The sequence below is a fragment of the Lycium ferocissimum genome, unplaced genomic scaffold (genome assembly GCF_029784015.1).
Source record: "Lycium ferocissimum isolate CSIRO_LF1 unplaced genomic scaffold, AGI_CSIRO_Lferr_CH_V1 ctg7594, whole genome shotgun sequence".
Taxonomy (NCBI): Eukaryota; Viridiplantae; Streptophyta; class Magnoliopsida; order Solanales; family Solanaceae; genus Lycium; species Lycium ferocissimum.
The window spans coordinates 25,913-49,950 of NW_026726856.1; the positions used below are offsets into that span (position 1 = coordinate 25,913).

At 40.3% G+C, this 24,038-nt stretch overlaps 1 protein-coding gene across 1 annotated transcript in view; it reads left to right on the plus strand.

Moving 5' to 3' along the window:
* The window catches only part of LOC132045669 (uncharacterized), a 48,511-nt gene extending 24,972 nt beyond the window's left edge, over positions 1–23,539 (plus strand). The window contains exons 9-14 of the mRNA XM_059436241.1: positions 19,011–19,343; positions 19,420–19,494; positions 19,744–20,330; positions 21,973–22,081; positions 22,174–22,353; positions 22,758–23,539. Of these exons, the coding sequence (XP_059292224.1) occupies positions 19,011–19,343; positions 19,420–19,494; positions 19,744–20,330; positions 21,973–22,081; positions 22,174–22,353; positions 22,758–22,934 (1,461 nt within the window). The 3' untranslated portion in view covers positions 22,935–23,539. The remainder of the gene's footprint in view (positions 1–19,010; positions 19,344–19,419; positions 19,495–19,743; positions 20,331–21,972; positions 22,082–22,173; positions 22,354–22,757) is intronic.
* The last annotated feature ends 499 nt before the right edge of the window (positions 23,540–24,038 follow it).

Sequence of the window (24,038 nt, forward strand, 5' to 3'; positions counted from 1 at the left end):
CACAGACGATGGCCAAAACAACGGCTGTGAAATGGCCTCATCCTGAAAGTTGTATTTCGTGGCTGACCAAGCAAATTCTAGCCATAATGCACGCAACCAATCTCATGTAACCAGTAGTATCGGGTTCACCCATTCGATTGGCACGAAGAATATCATTCCTGCTTTGATGTGATCTCTGCACTGACATTCAACCGATGCTCTTAAAAAATTTAGCTCATGGCAGCTGTGAAATAACCGTGGCTTCGCGCGTCTTTCTGACCCTAGCCAGATCAACCTTCGCCAATGGCTTTATCTCAAAACGCACTGCAATCAACATTGCTAATATCAATCACTCATGATATCAACTCAGCATCCCAATGCTCACCCTTCGCTCTAATACTAACTGTCACGGGCCCACTCCCCCTAAGAGACAGCAGCACACAAATAGCCCGTGCGGCGCCCATAGTCCTATCTGACTACAAGCTAGCCTTTCTTTATCCCAGGTTTTTTGGCATGACCCGGTGCCTATGATGAAGCTTGCCTCAGAGGCTTAGCTTTCCTCGTGTCGCCCGTCTGATGTCAAGGCTTCAGCCTTGTATTGCTAGCATACTCCTGTGGCGCATTTCATATGTTGGGTCTCGTCTATGCACACCCCTTGGGTTGGCTACGGACATGCATGTCCCTCGCCTGACACTTAGCGTCGCTCCTGCACGCACAGTCCAATCCTCAAGCTTGGCACTTGCCTTGTGCCTGGCCCGAGTAGGGCAACTTTCAATCCTTGGCCTTTGTCATGTGCGGTTCTCTTGTATATGCTTATGGTTGTCTCATGGCATTGGCAAGATAGCCCTCGCAACATACTTCCATCCCTCGTAGTGCAGCGTCACCCTACGACTGCACGTCTAGGCCAACAGACCCTTTCTTGCAAGGCTGAACCCAAGCCAAGCTCACAAGTCAATACACGAGGCTCTTAAGAGTGGTGCCTCGAGTACTCAATCGGCACAGAGGTCTTTAACAATCAGTCCATACGTCAAGCCTCCGGCACTCGTTATGCGCCCAACGCTGGCCCGCAGGTGTGGCGCCGTCCATAGAGTTGCCTAACTCGTATGGATACCTAGGACACTCCTCTGAGATGCCTAGGCAGGCCCTTGAGGTCCTCCCTCAAGGTTGCTCACTTGGTGCGACTGGCCGGCAGCACGCACGGGGGAGGCTGGCTGAGCTTTAGACACCTCTGCCCCCCCTTAAAGAAATAAACCCAAGTTTCTCCACTGGACATCCTTTTGCCAGAGAATCATGATGGGCCTTTCTCATTGATCCGAACTCCAAATGAGGCGCCGTTTGTTCCTAATTCTTCCTCTTGACTTCCTTCACACCTCCATGAAGTTTCATCCCATTTCCCCGCTCGTGGAACGAGAAATCGCCTTCGGAAGCTTCGGCACTGACGCTGTTTCTTGGCTAGGTCAAGCCTTTAGGTAAACGATCTTCAAATGACGCCAAACTTGGTAAGCACATTCCTTAACATCCTAGTAAGGGTCCTCTCACCCTAAATCCCAAGATTCCATCCATAGCTCGAAAACGCACGGGACTGACACTCAGGCTCGCACGTGGCCGGTCGTCCACCGACAAGGCCCTTGGGCTCATCCCAGATCCTTGCTAAACTTCCTTGGCACTCTTAGGATATGCAATACAACATATGTGGATGCTTATTGACTCCCGCATATTGGAGCCCATCGTCAGCGCACGTAGCTTGCGGGCTGACACTTGCTTGGCCCGCTCGGGCCTTGCAGGATTATAGGTGCGAAGGCGCAATGAAGGCAGCCCATAACAGTAAGTGCGCTTAATTGAATTCCAGATCTTTTCAGTAGTATCTAGCATAAATATTGCTTAGAGATTCAGGGTGCATGATATTCAAAAGCCATGTCATAACAAGGGAGTTATCAGAATCATTTTGAGCATAGTTAGCATCAATCACCACATATGCTTTCTTTTCTCCAGTAATATAATCAATCAACTTTCTTGACTTAATAAAAAGCTGACAGATCTTATCTAAACAAGGTATGTATCAGCCCATCTTGTTTCACAACACTGATTTGGGAAAGAGAATTACTGTCCACCGCTCTCGTCTCCCCCATAGTTTGAACAAATAAAGATCTAAAACCAACAGTTTTTCCGAAAAGAAATACTTCAAAACAGATGCCTAAGGCAAAATTTCTGGAAACTGAATAGTGTCTGGACGTCAGAACCCTACTGTTCGTGGTCGGAGATTGACAAAAGTTATATGGGTGTGCTCGGAATTATAGGAGAGTCTCAAGCAAAAAGGAAATCTCACTAATAGTGGCCTCACATGACAGTGACGTGTCGCTAGCGTCGGACCTTTCTTGTCGGACCTTCTGGTGGCACGCGATGATACGATTCTACCTATGAAACTCTAACAACTTAAAGAACAAGAAAAATGGAAAATAGAGATGGGGAAGAATAGGAATGGGAGAAGGGTAGATGGATAGATACTAGCCCCAAGAGCAAGAAATCTATGGACAAGAAAGGATATATTAAACCCTAACCCTTCCAATCGGATTATCAAACCCTAGAACCTAAGTAATACGAATCAACAAACGACTCAAATGAATCCACAAATGAGCAACATTGAATTCGATGGAAAATAAACAATTCACTTTGCAACTAAGAATCACACTTAGATTTATGCAGCCAAACAAACTATATTAAACTAAAACTATCACTAAACAATCTCTCATAAGAGTTTCATCAATCAACAAAGTCTAAGGATGAAAATAACCTAAGTCTAATATTTATACTAAGAGACTTAAGAGCTAGGCTAGTTATTACAAGAATGCCATTAATGAGGCAAGGGCCTTGTTTGGCTAGTTGGATGTTGGCTTGAAATTCGAAAAGGCTCCTCTTGCACATATAGCCATCATCCAATCCTCAAGCTTGCAATTGTGACCATTTACATTATGGCCCTTCTTTTGCACGTCTAGCCACATTTGTGTTTCTGTCCCTTTGCGACTCTAGCCACTTTGAGTGTTGGCCTTCTTTCTTGTAGCTTCTTCTTTCATTCCTCTCCAAGCTACTTTCCATACTTCATAAGCCTCCTTATAGGGCTTGTATGCCTCTTTATGGGTCTCCAATGCTCATTTGGACATCCTCCTAGCTTGAATAGATTGGAGTCCCATGCCTTGGTCTTCAATGTGAGCCTTCAAGTAAAGTGTGCCTAGTAGGGTCATATCATCCTCCCCTCCTTGAAAAGGATTCGTCCTCGAATCCGAACCTTGCAAAAGCCAAAAGAAAGATGGAAGACAACATACTCCTCAAGGATTGAGGGTTAGCACACACAATAATAACCACATAATCATGCCAAGGATGAACAAATTTGTGGTACAACCACACATCAATAGTAATCATGCATAGAGAGTGCATACATGGGATTTCAACAAGGTGATTTCCCCAAAATTCAAGAAATAAGGGTAATATGAAGGAACTAAGGCTATTAGAATAGGGAACAAAGGATGCCACATTGGCCTCATAAGAAATAAAGCACATTAATTCCTCACTTCCCAAGAAAGTTCTACCTTCATTTTGAGTAAGCGTAAGATGTAAAGTAAGGTCATTCTACCCTAGAGCCCAATTCTCTACACTAGTCTCCTTAAACAATGGTTTCACTACCAAGATCAAGAGGACACTACACCGGGGTCATAAACAAAGATATTCCTCAAGTCATGGTCTACACATCCCTCTTGCAAACCCATCATAAACTTAAGCAACAACATACAAAGGGTTTCATGAGCAAAGAGGTCATAAGGAAAAGTATCACACACGATATTGTTAGCAATTTGTAGCCAAGTTTTGCCCTCATTTTCAAGATAATCCACTTTAGCAATCCAGTCAAATTCCCTCAAGAGGAGGTTTTTCTCATTAAGAAATGGATCATCATACCATAGTGGTTCTTTAATGACTTTGTGATCCCCACGAATGGCTTCATTTTCAACATCACAAAACACAAAGCCATGCATTTCACAATCATCCACTATGTCACTATCAAGTAAATTATCATCCTTGAAGAGAGTAGATTCAATCACAAGATCACATTCAAAACAAGCAAGTTCACTCTCAATAGGATCAATATCAACACAAGTGCTACCACTAGATGGACACAATTTACTCTTGCAAGAAGAGTCAATATAGTCATCAAAAGGAACAACTAGTGGGTAAGCACTTTTTACCAAGACATCATCAATTAACAAAAGGTCACTAATTCCCACACAAGGCAAAACTTTACCTCTACACAATTGTTCATCAAGCACAAAGTGATCCACATTCGCTAAAGTAGAAGGGTTAGCTTTGTTATCTCTTTGTTGAAGCATATCACCTTTGTCAATTTGGTCAAGTTCCTTGTATTGGCCTTCCTCTTTGGAAGAGGGTCGCACTATTTCACCTTCCAAAGGGACTTGGAAACTCGGGTCCACTTCTCCTTTGGTGTGATCATCTACATGAGTACCTACAAAAGGAACAAGACAACTAGAGAAAATAGAAAGGTTAGAGGGGTTAGCTTGACTTGACACCAAGTCCTCCTCATCACCACACCTTTCCTCTCCTCGTAACATTCCTCTAGCGACCATACACTTCTTACTCCTCTCTTGGGTCGAACCTTGTCCTCCTTGAGCAACCAAGGTCTCTTTTTCACTCACAACCATTTCCTCCCTTTTCATCTTTTCACGTAGTTCTTTCATGACTCTATAGTCTTCACGCACTTCATGGGGAGTCAATGGAGCAATGACATACTTTTTACCTTTGACCACAATAGAATGCTTGTTGGTCCGCCCACTAGGTTGAGCATCCACATCAAATTGCCAAGTTCTTCCAAGAAAAATATGGCACGCTTGCATTGGCACCACATCACATAAGATTTCATCCTCATATCTTCCAATGCTCAATTTGATAATCGCTTGCTTGGTCACCCGCATTTCTTCACTTTCATTGAAACATTGAAGCTTGTAGGGGCTAGGGTGTTTTCTTGTGGGGAATTTCATACTTTCAACCAAAAATTGGCTAACCGCATTAGTGCAACTCCCACCATCAATGATCAAGGAACAAACCTTGTCCAAAATCTTACACCTAGCATGAAACAAGTTCTCCCTTTGGTCACTCTCTTCCCGAGCTAGAGCTCCCATGGCTCTTCTAGCAACAGCAACAATAGCATGATTCAAAGCCTCTTTATATCTAATCTTAACCTCTTCATCGGAATCACCCTCACACTCACTTCTTTCTCCCTCGTCATCATTCCCATTCCCACTCCGCCCTCATTTTTGGTACTCCTCCCGCACAATAGTAATAGTCCTCCGATTGGGACACTCACTTGCATAGTGCCCTCTTCCTTGGCACTTAAAGCATTGGACGGTAGAAGGGCGATTATAGTTAGGTTTAGGGTTGTTACCTCCTTTAGCCTTATCATCACCCTTGGCTTGAGGTGTTGGAGTATTGGTCTTGGGCTTTTCCCAAGTGGAACTTTTCCACTTTTCTTTGCCTTTACTCCAAGTCGAAGATGATTTGCCCTTGTCTTTATAAGATCTCTCCTTTAGATCCGCTTCAACCTTGGATGCATCGTGGAATGCCTCTTCTAGACTATTATAAGTCTTGAGCCTCATGGGTAAAGCTGTCAATATGGGCTTGGCCCGTGAGGCCGGCCCAACTCAACTCTTTATTTAAGTAGGGTTGGGCTAAGATTTTTTTGGCCGTATAGAAGTGAGGCTCAAAAGCCCAGCCTCTCTTAGCCCTTCTCCCAAGGTGGACGTCTTCTCCGACTTTAAAAGAATAATAAATAAATAAATTTTAAAAAAATATATAAGTAAATTAAACAAAAAGATAAAAAGTAATGAGAAAAAGAATGTACTTACTACTAAGTAGTAATTAGAAACTGGAGTAATTCTTTTAGTCTTAGAATTTATATTATGTTTAATTTTTTTTGAACGTGATCTGAATTAGTGATTAAAAATACTAATTTATATTTATTCTCTTGATATGAATTTGCGCAAGAATGAGTGGTAGAAGATTCTATTTCATATTGCAAAAGTTTCATGTTCAAATTGTACCAAAAATCACTTAGAAAATGTTATTTTAAGACGAAAAAAAAACTTAAATGGTTCTAGAAATGTCCGCGGCCCGCTTAGGGTCGGGTTGGGTAGGTGCCTTTCAATTAAACGGCCATCCTAGCCCATTTAATTCTTTGGCCCTTTCGGGCACGACCCATTTTGACACCTCTACTCATGGGTTTAGAAATGTCACGGTTCAAATAGGCTACGAACCTTATAATAGTGCACTCCTCTTGTTCTTCTAGCTTGACTTTCATCCGCAAGTCCTCAAACTCATCAAAGTACTCTTCCACGCTTTTCGACCCTTGTTTCAACAAATACACCCTTTTGATCGCATCTTGATTATATGTGGGTGGAAGCCACCTTGTTTCCATGAGCTCAATCAAGTCGTTCTAAGTTGGAAGATCATAGATGTGTTATTGAGCCCTTTGTAACTTCTTAGATTCCCACCACGTGGAAACATATCCCTCAAATTGGGTGAGGGCATACTTTGTCTTTAATGTCTCGGACACATTGTTGGTGAGGAAGATGCATTCACTTTGTAGCTTCCACTCAAAGAACTCTTCCATGTTGCTACCTCCTTGGAAAGTAGGGAGGTTGACCTTGATTGTGTTCAAAGTCCGGTTATTGTCTTGCCATCTCCATCGGTCTTCATACCCTTGAGCCCTTCCTTGGTCGACATGACCTTGGAACCTAGCGTCATGGCCCGGAAATCTCTCAAAGCCTCCTCTTCCTCCCCTTCCCCGGTTATTCATCCCTCCACGCCTTCCTCCTTGTGGGTTATCATCCCACCACCTATCTTGTGATATCTTGTGGATAATCATCATACTCCTCTTCATTCATGGGGTATTGGTATTGGTTTTGGTTAAGAAAGGGTTCTTGTATTTGGGCTTGGGGTAGAGCTTGGGGTGCTTGTTGTAAGATCACTTGAGGGATTGCCTCATTCAGGTTGTTTTGGTAAACTTGGGGATAGGTTTGTCGATTGGTGTTTTAGAATGTGAAGTTTTGGGGTGGAAGGTTGGTTGTTTGGGGTGGTGGAACTCTTTGGTCGGTAGTGGTTGTGGGGTTGGGATTGCACAAAGCATGTGCTAGTCCCGGGGTAATGGTTGGTGTCGTATCTTGTGTTCTATCCCCATCACCTTCATTCCGAGAACGGGGAGTGCCCATTCTACTCGAACCATCCGTTCGAGTCTTCTCAATTCCCACTATCCGCGCATCCATACCACTCAACGTCCCAACCACGCCACGCACCTCTCCTTCCATGCCATTCAACCTCGATGTTACGACCGATAGTTGACTCATGATCATAGCCAATGAACTTGCTATGGATGACATATCTACTACCCCTTGCGTTCCATCGCCTTGGTTAGACATGATGACCTGCAAAACTAGCAAACAATATTAGTAATAAAAGCCTCACTTCACTCGTATTCAACTCTCAAACCTTACCACACTCCCGTGCGCCTTCGAAGTTGTTGATGAATCGCTTAACCAATCGAATTCACACGGTTGCTTATACTTTGTGGTAGAATGGATTCTTGTTACGGACGAGAGCCAATAAAATTTCAACGAAATAAAACGAAGAAAAGTTTGAAAGAAATTAGCACGAAAGAAATGCAGACACAAGAACTAGTAAACACAAGTAGAAACAACTACTAAATGGCTACTAGTTGAGAAACACAAGAAATTGGAATGCTAAAATCGGAAAATAAATGAAATTTCGGGCCCGGGTAGGTGATAACTTGAAAACGGGGTCTTGAAGCCTCAATTGATCCAAGGTGTCAATTTGAAATAACGAAAATTTTAAAATTTCTACACTTTTTTTTTTTTTGGTTTCCCTACCTAAGAAATAGGGACACAATCAAGGCTCAAGAAATTTTTGAAACTGAAGGGAGATAAAATGAATTTTGGAATTGAAAATGTACCTCAAATTTACGGGTTGGGAGTTGTGTATTATACGGTCCGTATAATATTGACGGACCGTAGAATAGAAACTCAAAATTTGGTACCCAAATTTACGGACCAAATTTTTGACTCCCAATTTTACGGACCAATTGTACGGACCGTAAAATTTATACGGTCCGTATGTGGGACCGTATAATGGCTTCAGTGATTTCGTATTGAACCCATTCTCCTCGAAAATTAGATCAAATTTCTTGGATCTGATGACGTCTTGGGCCCCACACAACCTAGGACTTGCCCCTTTTGGCCTAACAAACAACTTTCCACTTGTCCTTGGAAAAACCTTTGGATCAAACCTTCTTCTTGGGTCTTCTTCTCCAATATGAAGATATGAATGTTCTTAAGAACACCAAGAACACCCAAATGCAATCTAGGACCAAATCAACTCGTTTTTGCTCCAATTTTCAGATCTAAGCTCCTTATCACTTGGAGAACAAAGCCCAATATCCAATTTGCTTCAATTCCAACTCAATCACCAAACCCACTTTTGAGTTCTTCAAAGCTTCAAAGCTCAACAATTGACTCCAAATTTGTCCAAATGAACTCAACTCTTGGTTTTAGGGGTTTTGGATATCAACAAACTCAAATATAACTTCAAATTTGAGAAACAAGAACAAAATTTTTGTGGTTTTTAGAAAATGGATTTTTTTGGGATTTTCTATATATTTTTTTTTTGAATTTTCTTTGAACCAAGGATTGAAGAATGTAAGAACACTCTTCTAAACTAGCTCTGATACCAAATGATACGATTCTACCCATGAAACTCTAAAAACTTAAAGAACAAGAAAAATGGAAAATATAGATAGGGAAGATTAGGAATGGGAGAAGGGTAGATGGATAGATACTAGACCCAAGAGTAAGAAATCTATGGACTAGAAAGGATATATTAAACCCTAACCCTTCCAATCGGATTATCAAACCCTAGAACCTAAGTAATTCGAATCAACAAACGACTCAAATGACAAAACATTGAATTCGATGGAAAATAAACAATTCACTTTGCAACTAAGAATCACAATTAGATTTATGCAACCAAACAAACTATATTAAACTAAAACTATCACTAAACAATCTCTCATAAGAGTTTCATCAATCAACAAAGTCTAAGGATGAAAATAACCTAAGGCAAGAGTCTTAAGAGCTAGACTAGTCAAGAATGCCATTAATGAGGCAAGGGCCTTGTTTGGCTAGTTGGATGTTGGCTTGAAATCCGAAAAGGCTCCTCTTGCACATACAGCCATCATCCAATCCTCAAGCTTGCAATTGTGACCATTTGCATTATGGCCCTTCTTTTGCACGTCTAGCCACATTTGTGTTTCTGTCCCTTTGTGACTCTAGCCACTTTGAGTGTTGGCCTTCTTTCTTGTAGCTTCATCTTTCATTCCTCTCCAAGCTACTTTCCATACTTCATAAGCCTCTTTATGGGGCTTGTATGCCTCTCCATGGGTCTCCAGTGCTCCTTTGGACATCCTCCTAGCTTGAATAGATTGGAGTCCCATGCCTTGGTCTTCAATGTGAGCCTTCAAGTAAAATGTGCCTAGTAGGGTCATATCACGTGAAGGCGCGTCGAAAGGTATTTTCGCAACGTTTAGCTAGGTTTTGGTCACCTTAGTCTGCCGGAGCATGAGTAGTTTTCCCAAAACTAATAGAAAAATTGTTCTGTCGCGGACAACTTCAAGGAGGGAGAAAGCTTGGCCTCTTTTTGAAGAAAAGGAACCCTAATGCTGCGAGGGAGGGAAACTCACCTCAAAAAGTAGTTATGGCTCTGATACCATGATGTTTTTGCGGAGAAGAAAAATGTTCTTGTATTTTTTTTATGTGCTTACATACCATAAGAAGGGTGTTATACAATGAATTATGAATCCTATAACTAATTAAGGAAAGACAATTAATTACAATAAAAAGAAATAGTTTATACCTATAAAAATAAAGTCTCCTAAAGTCATGCTAATTAATTAGCACAATGAACACAATCTTATCCTGATAGCCAGCTCATGAAATACCAACTTATGTGAACTCTTTTCCTTTTTCTCAAGTTCGCAGTTCTTACATGCCAGTAGCTATATGAAAGAACATAATTCTTTTAAGTGCTCTTGGACCTGTATCCAACAATGGGGAAAATCTTGGTCCCCTTCACCAACAACTAATGATAGAAAGACAGGACTTCGCCATGAATAGCTATTTACTATATCCATTTTATGTCCACATGTACTGCCATGAATGACTATTTTAGTCTTAAAATGATTTGAGGAGATTTGGACTCTTCTACTTGCCAATCTTAGATTCCATAGCATATGTCAGCTCTTAAAACTACTAAGAAAATGCTCCCAGGCACAGGAAACGAGGTAAGCCCTAAAATACCCTTTCCCGACATTCTCTCTCCCCTAATCTTCTCGCCGGAGATCGCAACTGCTTCTCCGACATGACCCAGCCCTTCTTTCTCAGACTTTCTCTCTCCTCTAAACTCCTTCCGACCCTTTCCTCCACCTCCTTTCGATTACTGACCTCCACAATCCCCTTTTCTCACAGACCAAAATTTCAGACTATCATCAGAACCCTAGTTTCACATCCTTTCCTCTTCAAATCTTCTTCCGACCAGTTTCTCTCCTTGGGAACAATGCCGGAAAATCAGTCCTTTTCTTTCTTCTTCTAGTAACTCAGATCACTACTTCTAGCAAATGGAGAATATCATATATTTTGCTGTTGGGTTCAAGTCCTATGATATTGCGAAGTCTTCTAACACTGCTGATTCATGGTACGATTGGACTGAAAGAAGCAAGAATTTCATCAGGAGAGTCTCGTTCAACAGGAACACCATGGAATGGATTGTCCAGACACTTAGCGAAGCATCTAAGACCCGAGGAAACTTTGTGAGAAGATGGAAGAAGAAAGACAATTTTTCCGAGACTTTTTGCTCCAGAACTTATAACAGCTATGGTCGATATATCAGTATTATAAGCATCAGAGGAAAGAAAAGAGCAGTGCTTATTATACCAGAAGTGGCTTTTAATGCAGGTTGGACTTTTTTAGCTGACAAGGTTTGTACATTTTTAAGCAGTCAGAGACGCCCAATCACTGCTGTGGAACCAAGATTAGCATCGAAGGATCTTCCATATACAGATGCTCTCAGAAACATTAAATGGTCTAATCAAGTAGTTATTGATGGCAAAGTCATTAATAAAAGGAAAACCCATCCATATTAAAGAGGCCCCAGAATCACAGAATGAAGTTCTCAATAAATGTCTAGTTGGTACTTTCCCTATGAACTCATCGGTGATTCCCACACTTTCAGCAGTTAGGCGTTGGACCAGTTCTCTGTGGAAGCAAGCCCATGGATTGAACATATACGCGATGGGAGATGGAAAATTTCTCTTTGAATTTTCTTTTAGAATCACTGCTGAACAGATCATGGAGGGGAATGGTGTTGGAAGAAATTACCGGTCAACTTTCAGTGGACACCATTGTCAGGAGCTGTTAACCACGATGAGTTTCCCAACTCAGTCTGGGCCAACTAGTTGGTTTACCACTTCAATTTTGGTCTCAAAATGTCTTCAAGGCCATTGGAGACTACTGTGGGGGTTGGATTGAGACGGAAGAAGAGACACTACTCGGTAATCATTTGAAATTGGCTAGAATCAAAATTAGAGGAAAAGGGAGAGAGATTCCCAGTAACCTTGGAGCAAGGGGGCATCCTCTTCACCATCCAAATTTGGGTTGAAATTCCGGCAAGTTTTTCCATCGGAGAAGGAAAAGGTGTACAAGGTTTTGTCCACCGGATATCAAAAACCCTGACAAGGGGTACGTGTGCAGATATGATACAGAAAAAGGGGATTTGGTTTGACCACGTGGGCACGTCACGAGGGCCCCAAGAGAGCTGTTCAAGTGGAAATTTCAAATTCAAACCGGCACGTGAAAATTCATAGGGAAAAGCCCATATTATGTTGGACCCAAATCAATTTAATTGTTTGGGCCAAAAGGAGATTGATGACGTAGAAACTTTCCCTCAGCCTTTAAGAGAGCCACGTGAAGCAGCACGTGAGGCTACACTTATTGAAAAGAACCTCTTAGAAGATACGAATGCCTCACTTCTCTCAGATTTGAAAGACACTGCTTCTAAATTCTTGGAAAGCTTTGCAATTTGAGAGTCTGCCAATACGACGTGCAAGGAAGTCACCCCATCATTCATCCCTCTTCTTCTTTTCTGAATCACCAGGAAGAATACAAGGAACCCCAAGAAGCTGGAAAAGAAAAGGATATTGATGCGATGACAATTATCGAGGATGAGACGGACCAAGTAATTTCAGCAGAACACGATGGCACAAATTTGCAAATTATGCAAGTTCACGAAGCGGAACCAGTGATCATGCAGCCTCAGGAACATTTTGATGCCGAAACTAGGGCCTCCAATGGGGTGAAGTCTAATATTTTAAAGTTAAAGCAACATATATGGGGCTGCTTTTGAAGGGTGCCAGGAAGAGGCACTAGCACTACTCATTAAACTTGACAAAAGGAAACAGATCCTGGAAAAGGAAGGAACACCCAGCAAAATCAAAACACCTAGGAACAAGGGGATTAGCAAAAATGAATTGAAGAATTTGCAATCAGAGCTCAATAAAGAGGTGGAAGGGGTAACAAACAGGGGGAAAACTTTAAGTTTGACTCATCAATGAAAGTCAAACTTTTATCTTGGAATGTTAGGGGACTTAACAAGTTACCAAAAAGAAATATTGTTGAGAGCTTGATGTTGAACTGGAAAGCAGACGTCTATTGTTCGTCTATTGTTTTCAGGAGACCAAAATTGAAAAAGAGGGGGATCTTGTTGCCAAACAATTATGGGCATGTAGATGGATGAAGTGTGGAATTCTTAAAGCTCAAGGCAGCAGTGGTAGTATTATGATCCTTCGGGATAGTAGAGTGTGGACTAGTGAATTAGTTGAAAAGGGCTTCTACTCAATCACTTACAGCTTTGCTTCTGTTCATCATTCTTTCAATTGGTGTCTTACAGGGGTCTATGCCCTCCACACCAGAATGGATAAGGCAGAATGCTGGGAGGAAATTTCAGCAATCAGAGGGTTAAGGGATGGCCCTTGGGTCACTTGTGGGGATTTTAACACAATCAGACTCATGGTTGAAAGAAGGTTTTGTCACAGTCACTAATGTGATGACTGATTTCTCAAGCTGGATAGAGGACATGGAACTTCATGATCCTCCTTTGAATGGAGGAAAATATACTTGGTTCAGGGGGCTAAATCACAACAGTGCTGCAAGACTTGATAGGTTCCTTTTTTCTAAGGAATGGGAGGAGGCCTTCAGAGATATAAGGCAAAGATTATTGCCCAGAACTCAATCTGATCACAGTCCAATCTCTCTCGAGTGCGGTATCTGGGAACTACTTTAAGTTTGAAAATTGGTGGCTTGGGGTTGATGGTTTCAAAGAACTTGTTTCGAAATGGTGGACTGAATTTGAGGTCCTTGGCTGTCCAGATTTCAAACTTAGCAGCAAGCTAAAGATGCTGAAGTACAAGCTTAAAGAGTGGAGCAGGCAAAACTTTGGGGATCTAGTCAATAATAAGAACAGCCTATTGAATGAACTAGCTGATCTAGACCATATTCAAGATAATAGGGAGCTTAGTGAAGAGGAAATGATGATCAGGGCAACTGTTATGGTTGAACGGGAAGATCTAGCCAAAAACGAAGAAGCAAGTTGGAGGCAAAAATCCAGGGTCTTATGGTTAAAACAAGGTGACATAAATACTAGATTCTTCCAAAGAATGGCAATATCACACAAAAATACAACATAATTGATAGCTTAATAGTTGGAGGTGACGAAGTGGTACATGAGGCTGATATCAAGGAAGTTATGGTTGATTTTTACGAGAAGCTGTATTCAGAAGCCGAATCATGGAGGCCTTCTCTGAATTATGCTAACTGTCCCAAGATAAATGAGGAGGAAAGCCAATGGTTGCAAAGACCTTTTTCTGAAGAAGTGCTAAATACCATCAATTTATGTGCAATCGACAAGGCTCCGGGCACTGATGGCTTTACAATGGGTTTCTTTAAATAATGCTGGGTTATTCTAAAAGAAGACCTAATGCAGACCATTCTTAATTTTCATCACAATGAATTCTTTAAGAGATCCTTCAATGCTACTTTCATTGCATTGATACCAAAGAAGAATGGGGCAGAAGAACTTAAAGATTTCAGACCTATAAGCCTTATCGGAGGAGTTTACAAGATCATCTATAAAATCATCACAGAAAGACTGAAGACAGTTATGGGGAAATTGATCGATGAACACCAAATGGCCTTCTTGAAAAAGAGACAGATTAATCCAGTAGCTAGTGGACTCCAGATTCAAACAAGGAAGACCGAGAATTCTATGTAAATTGGATATCGAAAAAGCTTTTGACCATGTTAATTGGGGCTATCTGCTGAAGATCCTGGAAGACATGGGCTTTGGGCACAAGTGAATAAACTGGATCAAATTTTGCATATCTAGTGTCAGATTTTCTGTTCTGATAAATGGTTGTCCAGCAGGTTTCTTTCAATCTCAAAGGGGTCTCAGACAGGGTGACCCATTGTCACCTTTCTTATTTTTGATTGCTATGGAAGGTCTTAATCACATGGTTAGGACAACTAAATCTAAGGGTTGGATCGGGGGCTTCGACTCTCAGTCCACCATTAGCGGTTATCTGGAGATCACTCATTTATTATATGCTGACGATTCGCTAGTTTTTTTGTGATGCTTAAGTGGAGCAGATCAGACATCTCAGAGCAATCCTGACCATTTTTTAAGCCTTGTCTGGCCTTCATGTCAACTGGAGCAAAAGTTCACTCTATCCAATTAATTAAGTCGATGATCGTCAGCATCTAGCATGGAACCTAGGTTGTCAAGTGGGCTCCCTCCCCACTAAGTACCTAGGGATGCCTTTAGGTGCGAAAAGCAAATCCAAAGAAATCTGGGATAAAGTTTTGGAGAGATGTAACAAGAAGCTGGCAAGGTGGAAAACCCAATACCTCTCTTTGGGTGGCAGAGTTACACTCATCAATTCTGTCTTGGATGCCCTTCCTACATACATGATCTCTCTCTTCACAATTCCTAGAAGAGTAGAGAAAAAGATTGACAAACTGAGACGAGATTTTCTTTGGCAAGGTAATAAAGGTGATGATGGAAGGAGATGCAAGAACCTGGTCAAATCGGACTCAAATCATTTTGAACAATAAAGAGAGTGGGCTAGGCATTAAGAACCTGGGATTGCACAACAAAAGATTGTTGCATAAATGGCTATGGAGATTCAATTCAGAGGACAATGCTTTATGGAAAAGATTCATTTCCTAGAAATATGGGATGCTAAATCAATGGATTACTAAAGAAGTTAATTGCCTTTATGGTACTAGTGTATGGAAATCTATTAGGTTCCGTGGAATGAATTCTGGGCTAATGTAGATATCATAGTTGGCGATGGCGAAAGACTACTTTTTGGGCAGACCACCGGATTGGCCATAACAACCTTCAATCGACTTTCCTTGACTTATACTCTATAAGCCTCCATGCTCAAGCACAAATCAGTCAAGTTTGGAGCCATGAGGTGGGATCTTATTTTCGAAGAGCTCTCAATGATTGAGAAATTGAAAGCTTAACCAATATGCTCTAACTCTTAGCTTCTGGAGGAACTTGACTTATCTATCCCGACGGACTAAAATGGAGATTGAACAATAAAGGAACTTTCTCTATTAAGTCTGTTTACTGGACATCAACCATAGAACAACCTTGATGGAGATTTGGCCCTGGAAGCTCATTTGGAAAGTAAAAATTTCTTTCAAGGTCTCTTGTTTTGTTTGGTTGGTTGCAAGGAAGGTATGCCTGACCCACGAGAAATTACAAAGAAGAGGTTTTCAGATTTGTTCAAGATGTTCCTTATGTGGTTAAGATGGTGAAACCAATAAGCACCTTTTTCTTACACTGCAAGACAACTACAAATCTGTCATGTATCTTTGGTATCAATTGGACTATGCCTAATACTACCGTGGAGCTTCTCAGATCTTTGGAAGAGTGTAGGGAAGAAAGGTGGGGAAGAAAGGCTGGTGGCGAGATCATCCCGAACTTGTGTTTGGTGGACAATATGGAAGGAAAGGAACGCTAGAATTTTTGAGGGCACTAGTAGCTCTATCCAAAAAGTTAGGATGAATTGTCTAAATCTCTTTTATTTTTGGTGTAAACAAAATTTGTGGGGGGGAATAGGAGACCTGGTAGATTTAATAGGACAAGTGTAAGTTTTTGTTGGGTGCTCCGTATACTTTTGCTGTAAAGATTACAATTCAGCTTCAATCGTCGAATTTTTACTGTGAATACAAGTCGTTACCAATTTTTTTTTTTTTTTTTTTTTTTTTTTTTTTTAAAAGCATATGTCAGCTCCTCCATTTTAGTTTCTTGGGAGTACTAGATGTCTGCCCCACACTTCTTGATCCCAACTTGATGATGACCCTTTTTGTTTGGGTCGTTTATTCCCCTCATGTTTTATGTAGTAATCTTAATATCCATTAACTACTATTTTCCCTTGATCCTCGCTCTACTGAATCAAAAGAATGACTCGCGTTTGGAACAATTAAGTTTGTTCCCTATCCTTAATCTGCCGCTCCTTCTCTCCCCTCCCTTTGTCCCTAAACCTCTTCTTGTATACCGTATTGTTCCCCTTCCCTTCATGTCTTCAAGCCGACTCCTGCTCTGTCACTACCCTCGCTAGCCCCCTCCGATCCCCACTACCTCCTCTTGGATCTTATTAAATGTCAAGTAGAAGTTGTATGATCCTATCCTCATTCCCTTCAAAGTAACACCTAAAGTTCCCCAAACCTGAGGTATTTGTCCCTCACCCATTTAGACAATCTCCTTCCACCTTCAAAGATTGCTAAGGGTGGATATTATCCCCCACTTCCACGTTTTTCTCCAAGATTGGATCCTTTACGAAACCACTTCCAACGCTCACATCCACCCAATTGAAAATTCTCCCTCACTACCCAAGTCCACATAGATATCCTACTACCTCTCTTTCCTTCAACACATTTTGTTTTGGTGGTCTCGCCGGAGAAACCACATTGTTTTGGGCCACTGGGACTTGGCAGGGACCATTAGTGATCCGGAAATATACTTGGGAGTTCGGTTTGCGAGATTAGAAGCCTAAGGAGAAGGATTTTAGAATTTAGAGTCTGCTCAGAGCTGTCCTCTCTCTCCACCTGTTACACTGATTTGCCTCGGTTTCCGGCATGCTCCGTTATCCGAGTGCACTCTAGTCCTTTTCTCATGGTTTAAAATGGACTCCGTCCCCTATTTAACTCTGCTAACTCCTTCCCTTTGGAAAAGACTGAAAAACAGTTCTTTAGTTTTTTCAAAAAACTATGTCCTCTTTACTTCTGTATTTTCTTTTTCAAACTACCTTGATATGCGTTACTTGAGCCGAGGGTCTTTCGGAAACGACCTATCTACCTCCACGAGGCAGGGGTAAGGTCTGTGTACATCCTACCCTCCGCAGACTCCATCTGTGGGATTACACTAGGTATGTTGTTGGAAATTTTAATCCAAAGAAAATTGCTAGAAATTTTTTCAGAAAGTCGCCAAAAGATTTTGCAATTCACTGGTCTGAATCGACCCTCAAGCTGCAGGATGGAAAAGACTGGAATGGCTAGAAAGGGAACAATTCGCGTGATAAGTGTACACATCAGCGGAATAGGGTACCAACCACCAGGAATTTTAAAATTGAGTTGGAGTTAGTTGGAAGAGGAGTCGACCACCAAGAAGCCAATAAAGTGGATTTGTAGCTAGTTGGAACAGTCTACAGTCATAGCATAAGGACCAAGTTTCGGAGGTTCTGGCAATGCGTGATTGTGCGTGGAGGCTTTGGTAGCATTCTTGCGGGGTGTGATGATGCATCGAGGCTTTCACAGAGGCACAGTTTCTTGGGTTATGATCGCACAAGAATTTAGTGTAGGACACTGATACATACATACATGTCACTGATGTGACAAACTCAAAATCTGACTAATCTAAGATCTCTCACGCCTTCTTCTTCTGTCTTTTAGCTTATTCTCTATGGTTTCTACAGTCATAGCGTAAGGACAAAGTTTCAGAGGTTCTGGCAATGCGTGATTGTGCGTGGAGGCTTTGGTAGCATTCTTGTGGGGGGTGATGATGCATTGAGGCTTTGACAGAGGCACAGTTTCTTCGGTTATGATCGCACAAGAATTTCAATGTAGGACACTGATACACAATATATATATATATATATAACTCAAAATCTGACTAATCTAAGATCTCTCACGCCTTCTCAAACTTTTCCTATTGTCTTTTTGCTTATTCTCTATGGTTTCTGACGAGATCATTTGGCTCTTTCCCTCCACTCTGGATCTGATGATAACAATGCTAATAAGTTGAATCATTATTAGCTGTATAAATTTCTGCCTTTTGCTCCTAATGGATTCTTACTAGTGATGCTGAATTAGTTCTTAGGAATGAACGATATTCGGGTGATCAAGTACATCAGAGTGTCTTTTATGACCAAGTGAAGGAAGATATAGCATTTGTTAAACATTTCGGAGAGGAATATTGTGTATCTGAGATTCATATGACATTCTATATTCTTCCTCTTTTTTCTCTTTTTGGTTTGTGTCTAATTGATATGTTGCCTTGTGTTCGATTCCTCTTACTTCTAATTCATCTGTAGAGCTTCGTACCCTTAAATCATAAATTGGTCTGCCTTTTGATTGTTTGAGTTTGTATTACTAATAGGTTGTTTTCATCCTGCAACTTGTGGGCAAATAAATGCATTAACTTAATGAAATAGATTAAAGTTATAGTTTGGAGGATTTCATGTGGTACTTACTCTGTTTGCATTTGCACTGGCAGATACCAATTTTTATTTGATATTTGTCTGAAATACCTTTTCCTTCTCTGATGACTCCTAAATGTACTTCCAGGGTTCTTTGCCAGTTTATTCCAACAAGATTGCTATCAGTGTGGTTGACAATGTACTGCTTGTTCACCAAGTGGATGCAAAGGTGGTTATTATATATGATATATTTGCAGATTCTCAAGCACCAGTTTCTGCTCCACTTCCATTATTAGTTAGAGGTTTCTCTAGAGCAAATGCTGCAGCCTCTCAATTGATGGGCCGAAATGAACATCTGGAGGGGAAGGACTCAAATCGTGGTGAAACAGTCATCTATGCAGATGAGTGGGTATTCCTTGTTCCAGACCTTATATGTGATATTGCCAATGGAGTTTTGTGGAAGATCCATTTAGACATGGAGGTAAAATTCTGATTGCTAGTCAATATCACGATTCAGAAGTTACTGTCCTTATTACAACTATCTTGATCTTTTGCAGGCCATTTCTGCTAGCAGCTCAGAAGTGCAAACAATCCTTGAATTTTTGCAGAGGAGGAAACTGGAAGCAAATAAGGTCTGCATCTTTCGGTTCTAATTTCTAAAAATGTTGATTAGTCCTGTTTTGTGCGTAAAAATGTTGAATTACAAAAAATAGTAAGCAATTTGCCCTGGTTTATTTGTTAGGATAGAAGCAGTTTCACCTTGAACTGTAGTTGACTCCATCGAGACATTAATTCGTTAATGTTGTACCAATCAATGCCTGTCCAGAAATGTTTTTGTTGAGAATTTGCAGTGAGTTAATACCTGAAATTATCTGTTTCAGGCTAAACAGTTGTGTTTGACCATGGCTCGGACAGTTATTCTTGAACGACGACCTGTGCCCATGGTCGCAAGGGCGATAGATGTCTTAGTCAACAGTTTCTCTCTTTCAATAAAAACTGGAAAATATCACACAGGATCAAAGGTGGAGAGAAGTTCAACAACCAGTGGTTCTAATGTTAATAGTGCTATTGGTGAATCCATCAGTCAAGCAGATACATCTGAAAAGTCACTAAAACAAGAAAGCGGTAGTGGTATGCACGACAGATCTATTGTCAAATCCTTTTCCTTTACTTCAGACTCTGAGGACAATGTTAGCTTTGCAAAAAATAGAGGCAAATATAAAAATGTCGATTTATCTAGTAGTGAAAGAAATGGAGTTCACTTGGTGAGGACAGATGTATCTGGTGCTGCTCAAGCTCCTGGACCAGATAGCACTCCCCTAAGAACTGATGAACAGCAGGAGTCTCTGGTAGCTTCTGCTGCAATATCCCCAGATGATCTGTGCAGCTTTGTGTTTGCCCCTGTGGAGGAAGAGATGGCGGGGGATGCTTGTTACGTGGTTGCAATCATTGTTGAGTTCCTACGCAGGTACACCATCGCTCTCTGAGCTATCTCGCAAATAAGTAATTGCCATTATGCCATCGCTATCTTATCACAGTTAGAAAAAAAATTGAATGTTATATTCACTAATATAGGAGTAGTACTTCTGCTGTTAATACTTGTTCGTCTGTAAATCCATTTTTGACCCTGAAAGAAGTATACAAGACTTTTCAGCGGAAGGTCGTTTTTGTTTTGAGTCTAACCAAAACCAAACCGAACTTATCTCAAGAGCAGGTCACAAGTTTTAACATCCCCACTTTCTTATAAGTTATTTTTTCTTTTTAAATTTAACCAAATACAATATCAAATTTCGAAATACCAAAGACATACAAAAAAGATTTTGTTTTCATTCATTAATTCGGTATATACTAAATTATGCACAATCTTACTGCCCAGTAGAACTTGATTATTTGCCTGGGTTTCCTTAAAACAAGCTCATGGACCTGATTGTTATTCTTATTGGAGTATTTTTCTTGAAATTATAAGCCCAAACCTAAAATAACATGCCCAATATAGAAATTGTGAAAAACTCTTTAACAAAATTTACATTTTTAAGAGATGTCTCTGCTTGTGTTTATGGTCAGTTTGGTTCGATCTCGTTTTTTTTTTTTTTTTTAAAATATAATACGAAATCAAACTAAAGATTATCAACTTTTCTTTTTTCAACGCTGAATCGAACCATAATTTGACTTTCTTGTTGGTTTAATTTGGTTTCTGGTTGGAGTTGATGTCTTGGAGCCCGTTTGGCTTAGCTTATAAGTTGCTGAAAATAGCTTATAAGCTGTTTTCAGTTTTTTTGTGTTTGGCTGGCCAGCTTATAAGCCATTTTGTGCTTAAAATAAGCCCAAAAAAATAATTGGGCCCGTTTGGCTTAGCTTAAAAAAAGCAGCTTATAAGCTGAAAACAGCTTATAAGCTGCTTTTTTTAAGCTAAGCCAAACGGGCTCTTGGTCTCTATTTGACACTCATAATTACATTAAAGGTGACTTGTACTAGTGTACTAAAAAAAAATTACCCAGCGTTACTAACACGCAAGAGGAACTTGTGACACTTCTTAAGGGTGTCGAAATTGCAAAAGACATGAGTTACACACCACTAGAAAGTTTATGTTGAAAAAAGTTTTATAGTTTATTCCATTTTACGTATTTGTTTAAAAGAAAAGTTACTATTTGTTTTTCTTTTTTAATTTTCTTCCTATGTTGTTTTATGTTACAAATTTACTATTTGTCTAATGCTTGTTACTTCAGGAATATTGTTAGAATGTTAGCATGATCTAGATGGGCTAATAATGTAGATGTTTGATTGATAGGTTTAAAAAATATATGGTTACCATTTGGCTTTTAGTGTTTAAAATATCCTATCCTATTTGGATCCAAACACTTAATGTTTTCAGAAATTCTCCTAAAAACTTATTCAGATAACGTTTCCACCAACCTGTTCAAATCCCATCCAACGTTCTCCAAAACTATAGGACTCACCTTGTTTATGACTAAATCCTCATCAATATAAGCTGCTCAAGTTTTACCTTGTTCTTACTGCTTGTAAAAGCACAAAAAAGTTGATTGCTCTTCTTTCTGACCTGTTATCTACTTTTGATGCATGAACTGTCCTTTCTGTATCTATTCTTTCAGTGCTAACCTGGAAAGGCTGAAAGTGCCTCTGAATATTTATGTATTGATGATACAACTGCTAGCACGGAATGAAAATTATGCACAACTTGGATTGTTCATCATGAATAAGGTTAGCAAATTGTGGTAGCGTGTATTTTAGTACTGAGACTGCTATATTTTTTTTCTTTTTCTTATAAACTCTTCATATGAGTTGTGTTTCAGATAATTGAGCCCTCAAAAGAAGTTGCAATGCAACTACTAGCATCAGGCAGGCAGAATTTTCAAACTAGGAAGTTGGGCCTCGATATGCTCAGAGAGCTTGCATTACATCATGACTATGTCTTGCTACTTGTTCAAGATGGATATTATCTTGAAGCTTTACGTTATGCCCGGAAAACTAAGGTATTCTTAACTCTCCCTGCTTCCGGAATTATAAAAACCTAACTGTCAGTCCTGTCAAAGAAGCTCCAAAAAAAGGAAAAGGAAAAAAACCCTTGAGTTCAGCACTTATATATCTGTGCGCTAAACTTACATGTGTGGAAGCCTGAAGGTTTCATTCTTCTAAACCTTTACTTGATTCCAATGTTGGATATGGGTTGAGATCAGGACTACATCTGTCGGACAGGGGACAGCTTCAACTATACTTAACATCTCTTGATTACACTATCTCAATAATGTGCTGATATAACTTGGTTTATCAGAGAGATGAGGAGCTGCGTTTTATCTTTAGTTTCTGTTGATTGTACTCAAGACAAACTTGACAAAAAATGTCTTGAGGATTCTGACATAAAGTGGGTGTTATTCAGGTGAATACTGTTCAGCCGTCACTGTTTCTTGAGGCAGCTTATGCTTCGAATGACTCGCAACACCTGGCTGCAGTTCTAAGATTTTTCTCAGACTTCATTCCTGGGTTTAAGAGTACTACTGACCACCAAACTTACAGCCGTTGTCTCGCCGAGATGAATTCAGTGGTTACTGCTTGAGGCACCTTGACATAAATCAACAAGTTGAACACTTCGTTCCCCCTTGAAGACCAATTTAGTATTGAATGTCAAGGTTTTGAAAGATGGCTTTGTGGATTCATGCAAGCAGAGTAGAGCCAGATATTGCGGGTAACTTGTACTAAACAGCCATTAATAAGCTTCAGCTTTTTGGATGACTTGTAACATGTACTACAGATATTAGTTTGAAATGCTGAGGTCCTGAGGACTAGTAAGACGGAGATGTAATAGTCGTACTCCTTTTTCGTGTAATGACACTCCCTGCTGCTCCATTAATAAGCTTCAGCTTTTTGGATGACTTGTAACATGTACTAGAGATATTAGTTTGAAATGCTGAGGTCCTGAGGACTAGTAAGACGGAGATGTAATAGTCGTACTCCTTTTTCGTGTAATGACACTCCCTGCTGCTTTTTTTTCGCTTTAGAATTTCTAAATTTAGACTTTTTACACTTTCATTGGATGTTTCGGGGGAAAAAACAGGGGAAGGAAGGAAAACAAATGCACTATTGTGATGAAGAAAATGACTTGCATGTTTTATACCTTAATACCATATTAGACGTGAAATCGACCTAATAATTCGTGCACCACGGCAATAATAGTAAAGTCCTTTTATAACCTGCCCTTGTCCTTGACGTCTAAATTGTACTAGATGAGCATGGCCGGGCGTATCCGTCGTGTCTTTCTTTCTCTACTAAAGCAACTACTTTAAACAATCTTTTATTTCGTAGTTTGTAATGTAGGACCAACTTTTTTCTAAGCATGTAATACGTTCATGCAAACACAAGGCATCTAGATTAACTTCGAAAGTGGACAAGTTGCCAATCCAATCACATAAATTCTTCAAACATTTGTTATTTTTACATTCTAGTAATTTTATAGTTCATTCACATTGAGATCAAGAAGCATTCCTTAAATACTCCATTCTCAACAATACATCAACATCATTTGTCTTTGAGCAAACCAGCAACTGCTTCATCTCTGGTGCGTGATAGGAAAGCAAACTGGCTTTCTTCTGTAGTACTACATCGAATATTTTTAGAATACGCTTTGTGATGAAATGAAATTGCAATTAACCAAAAGTTCGAA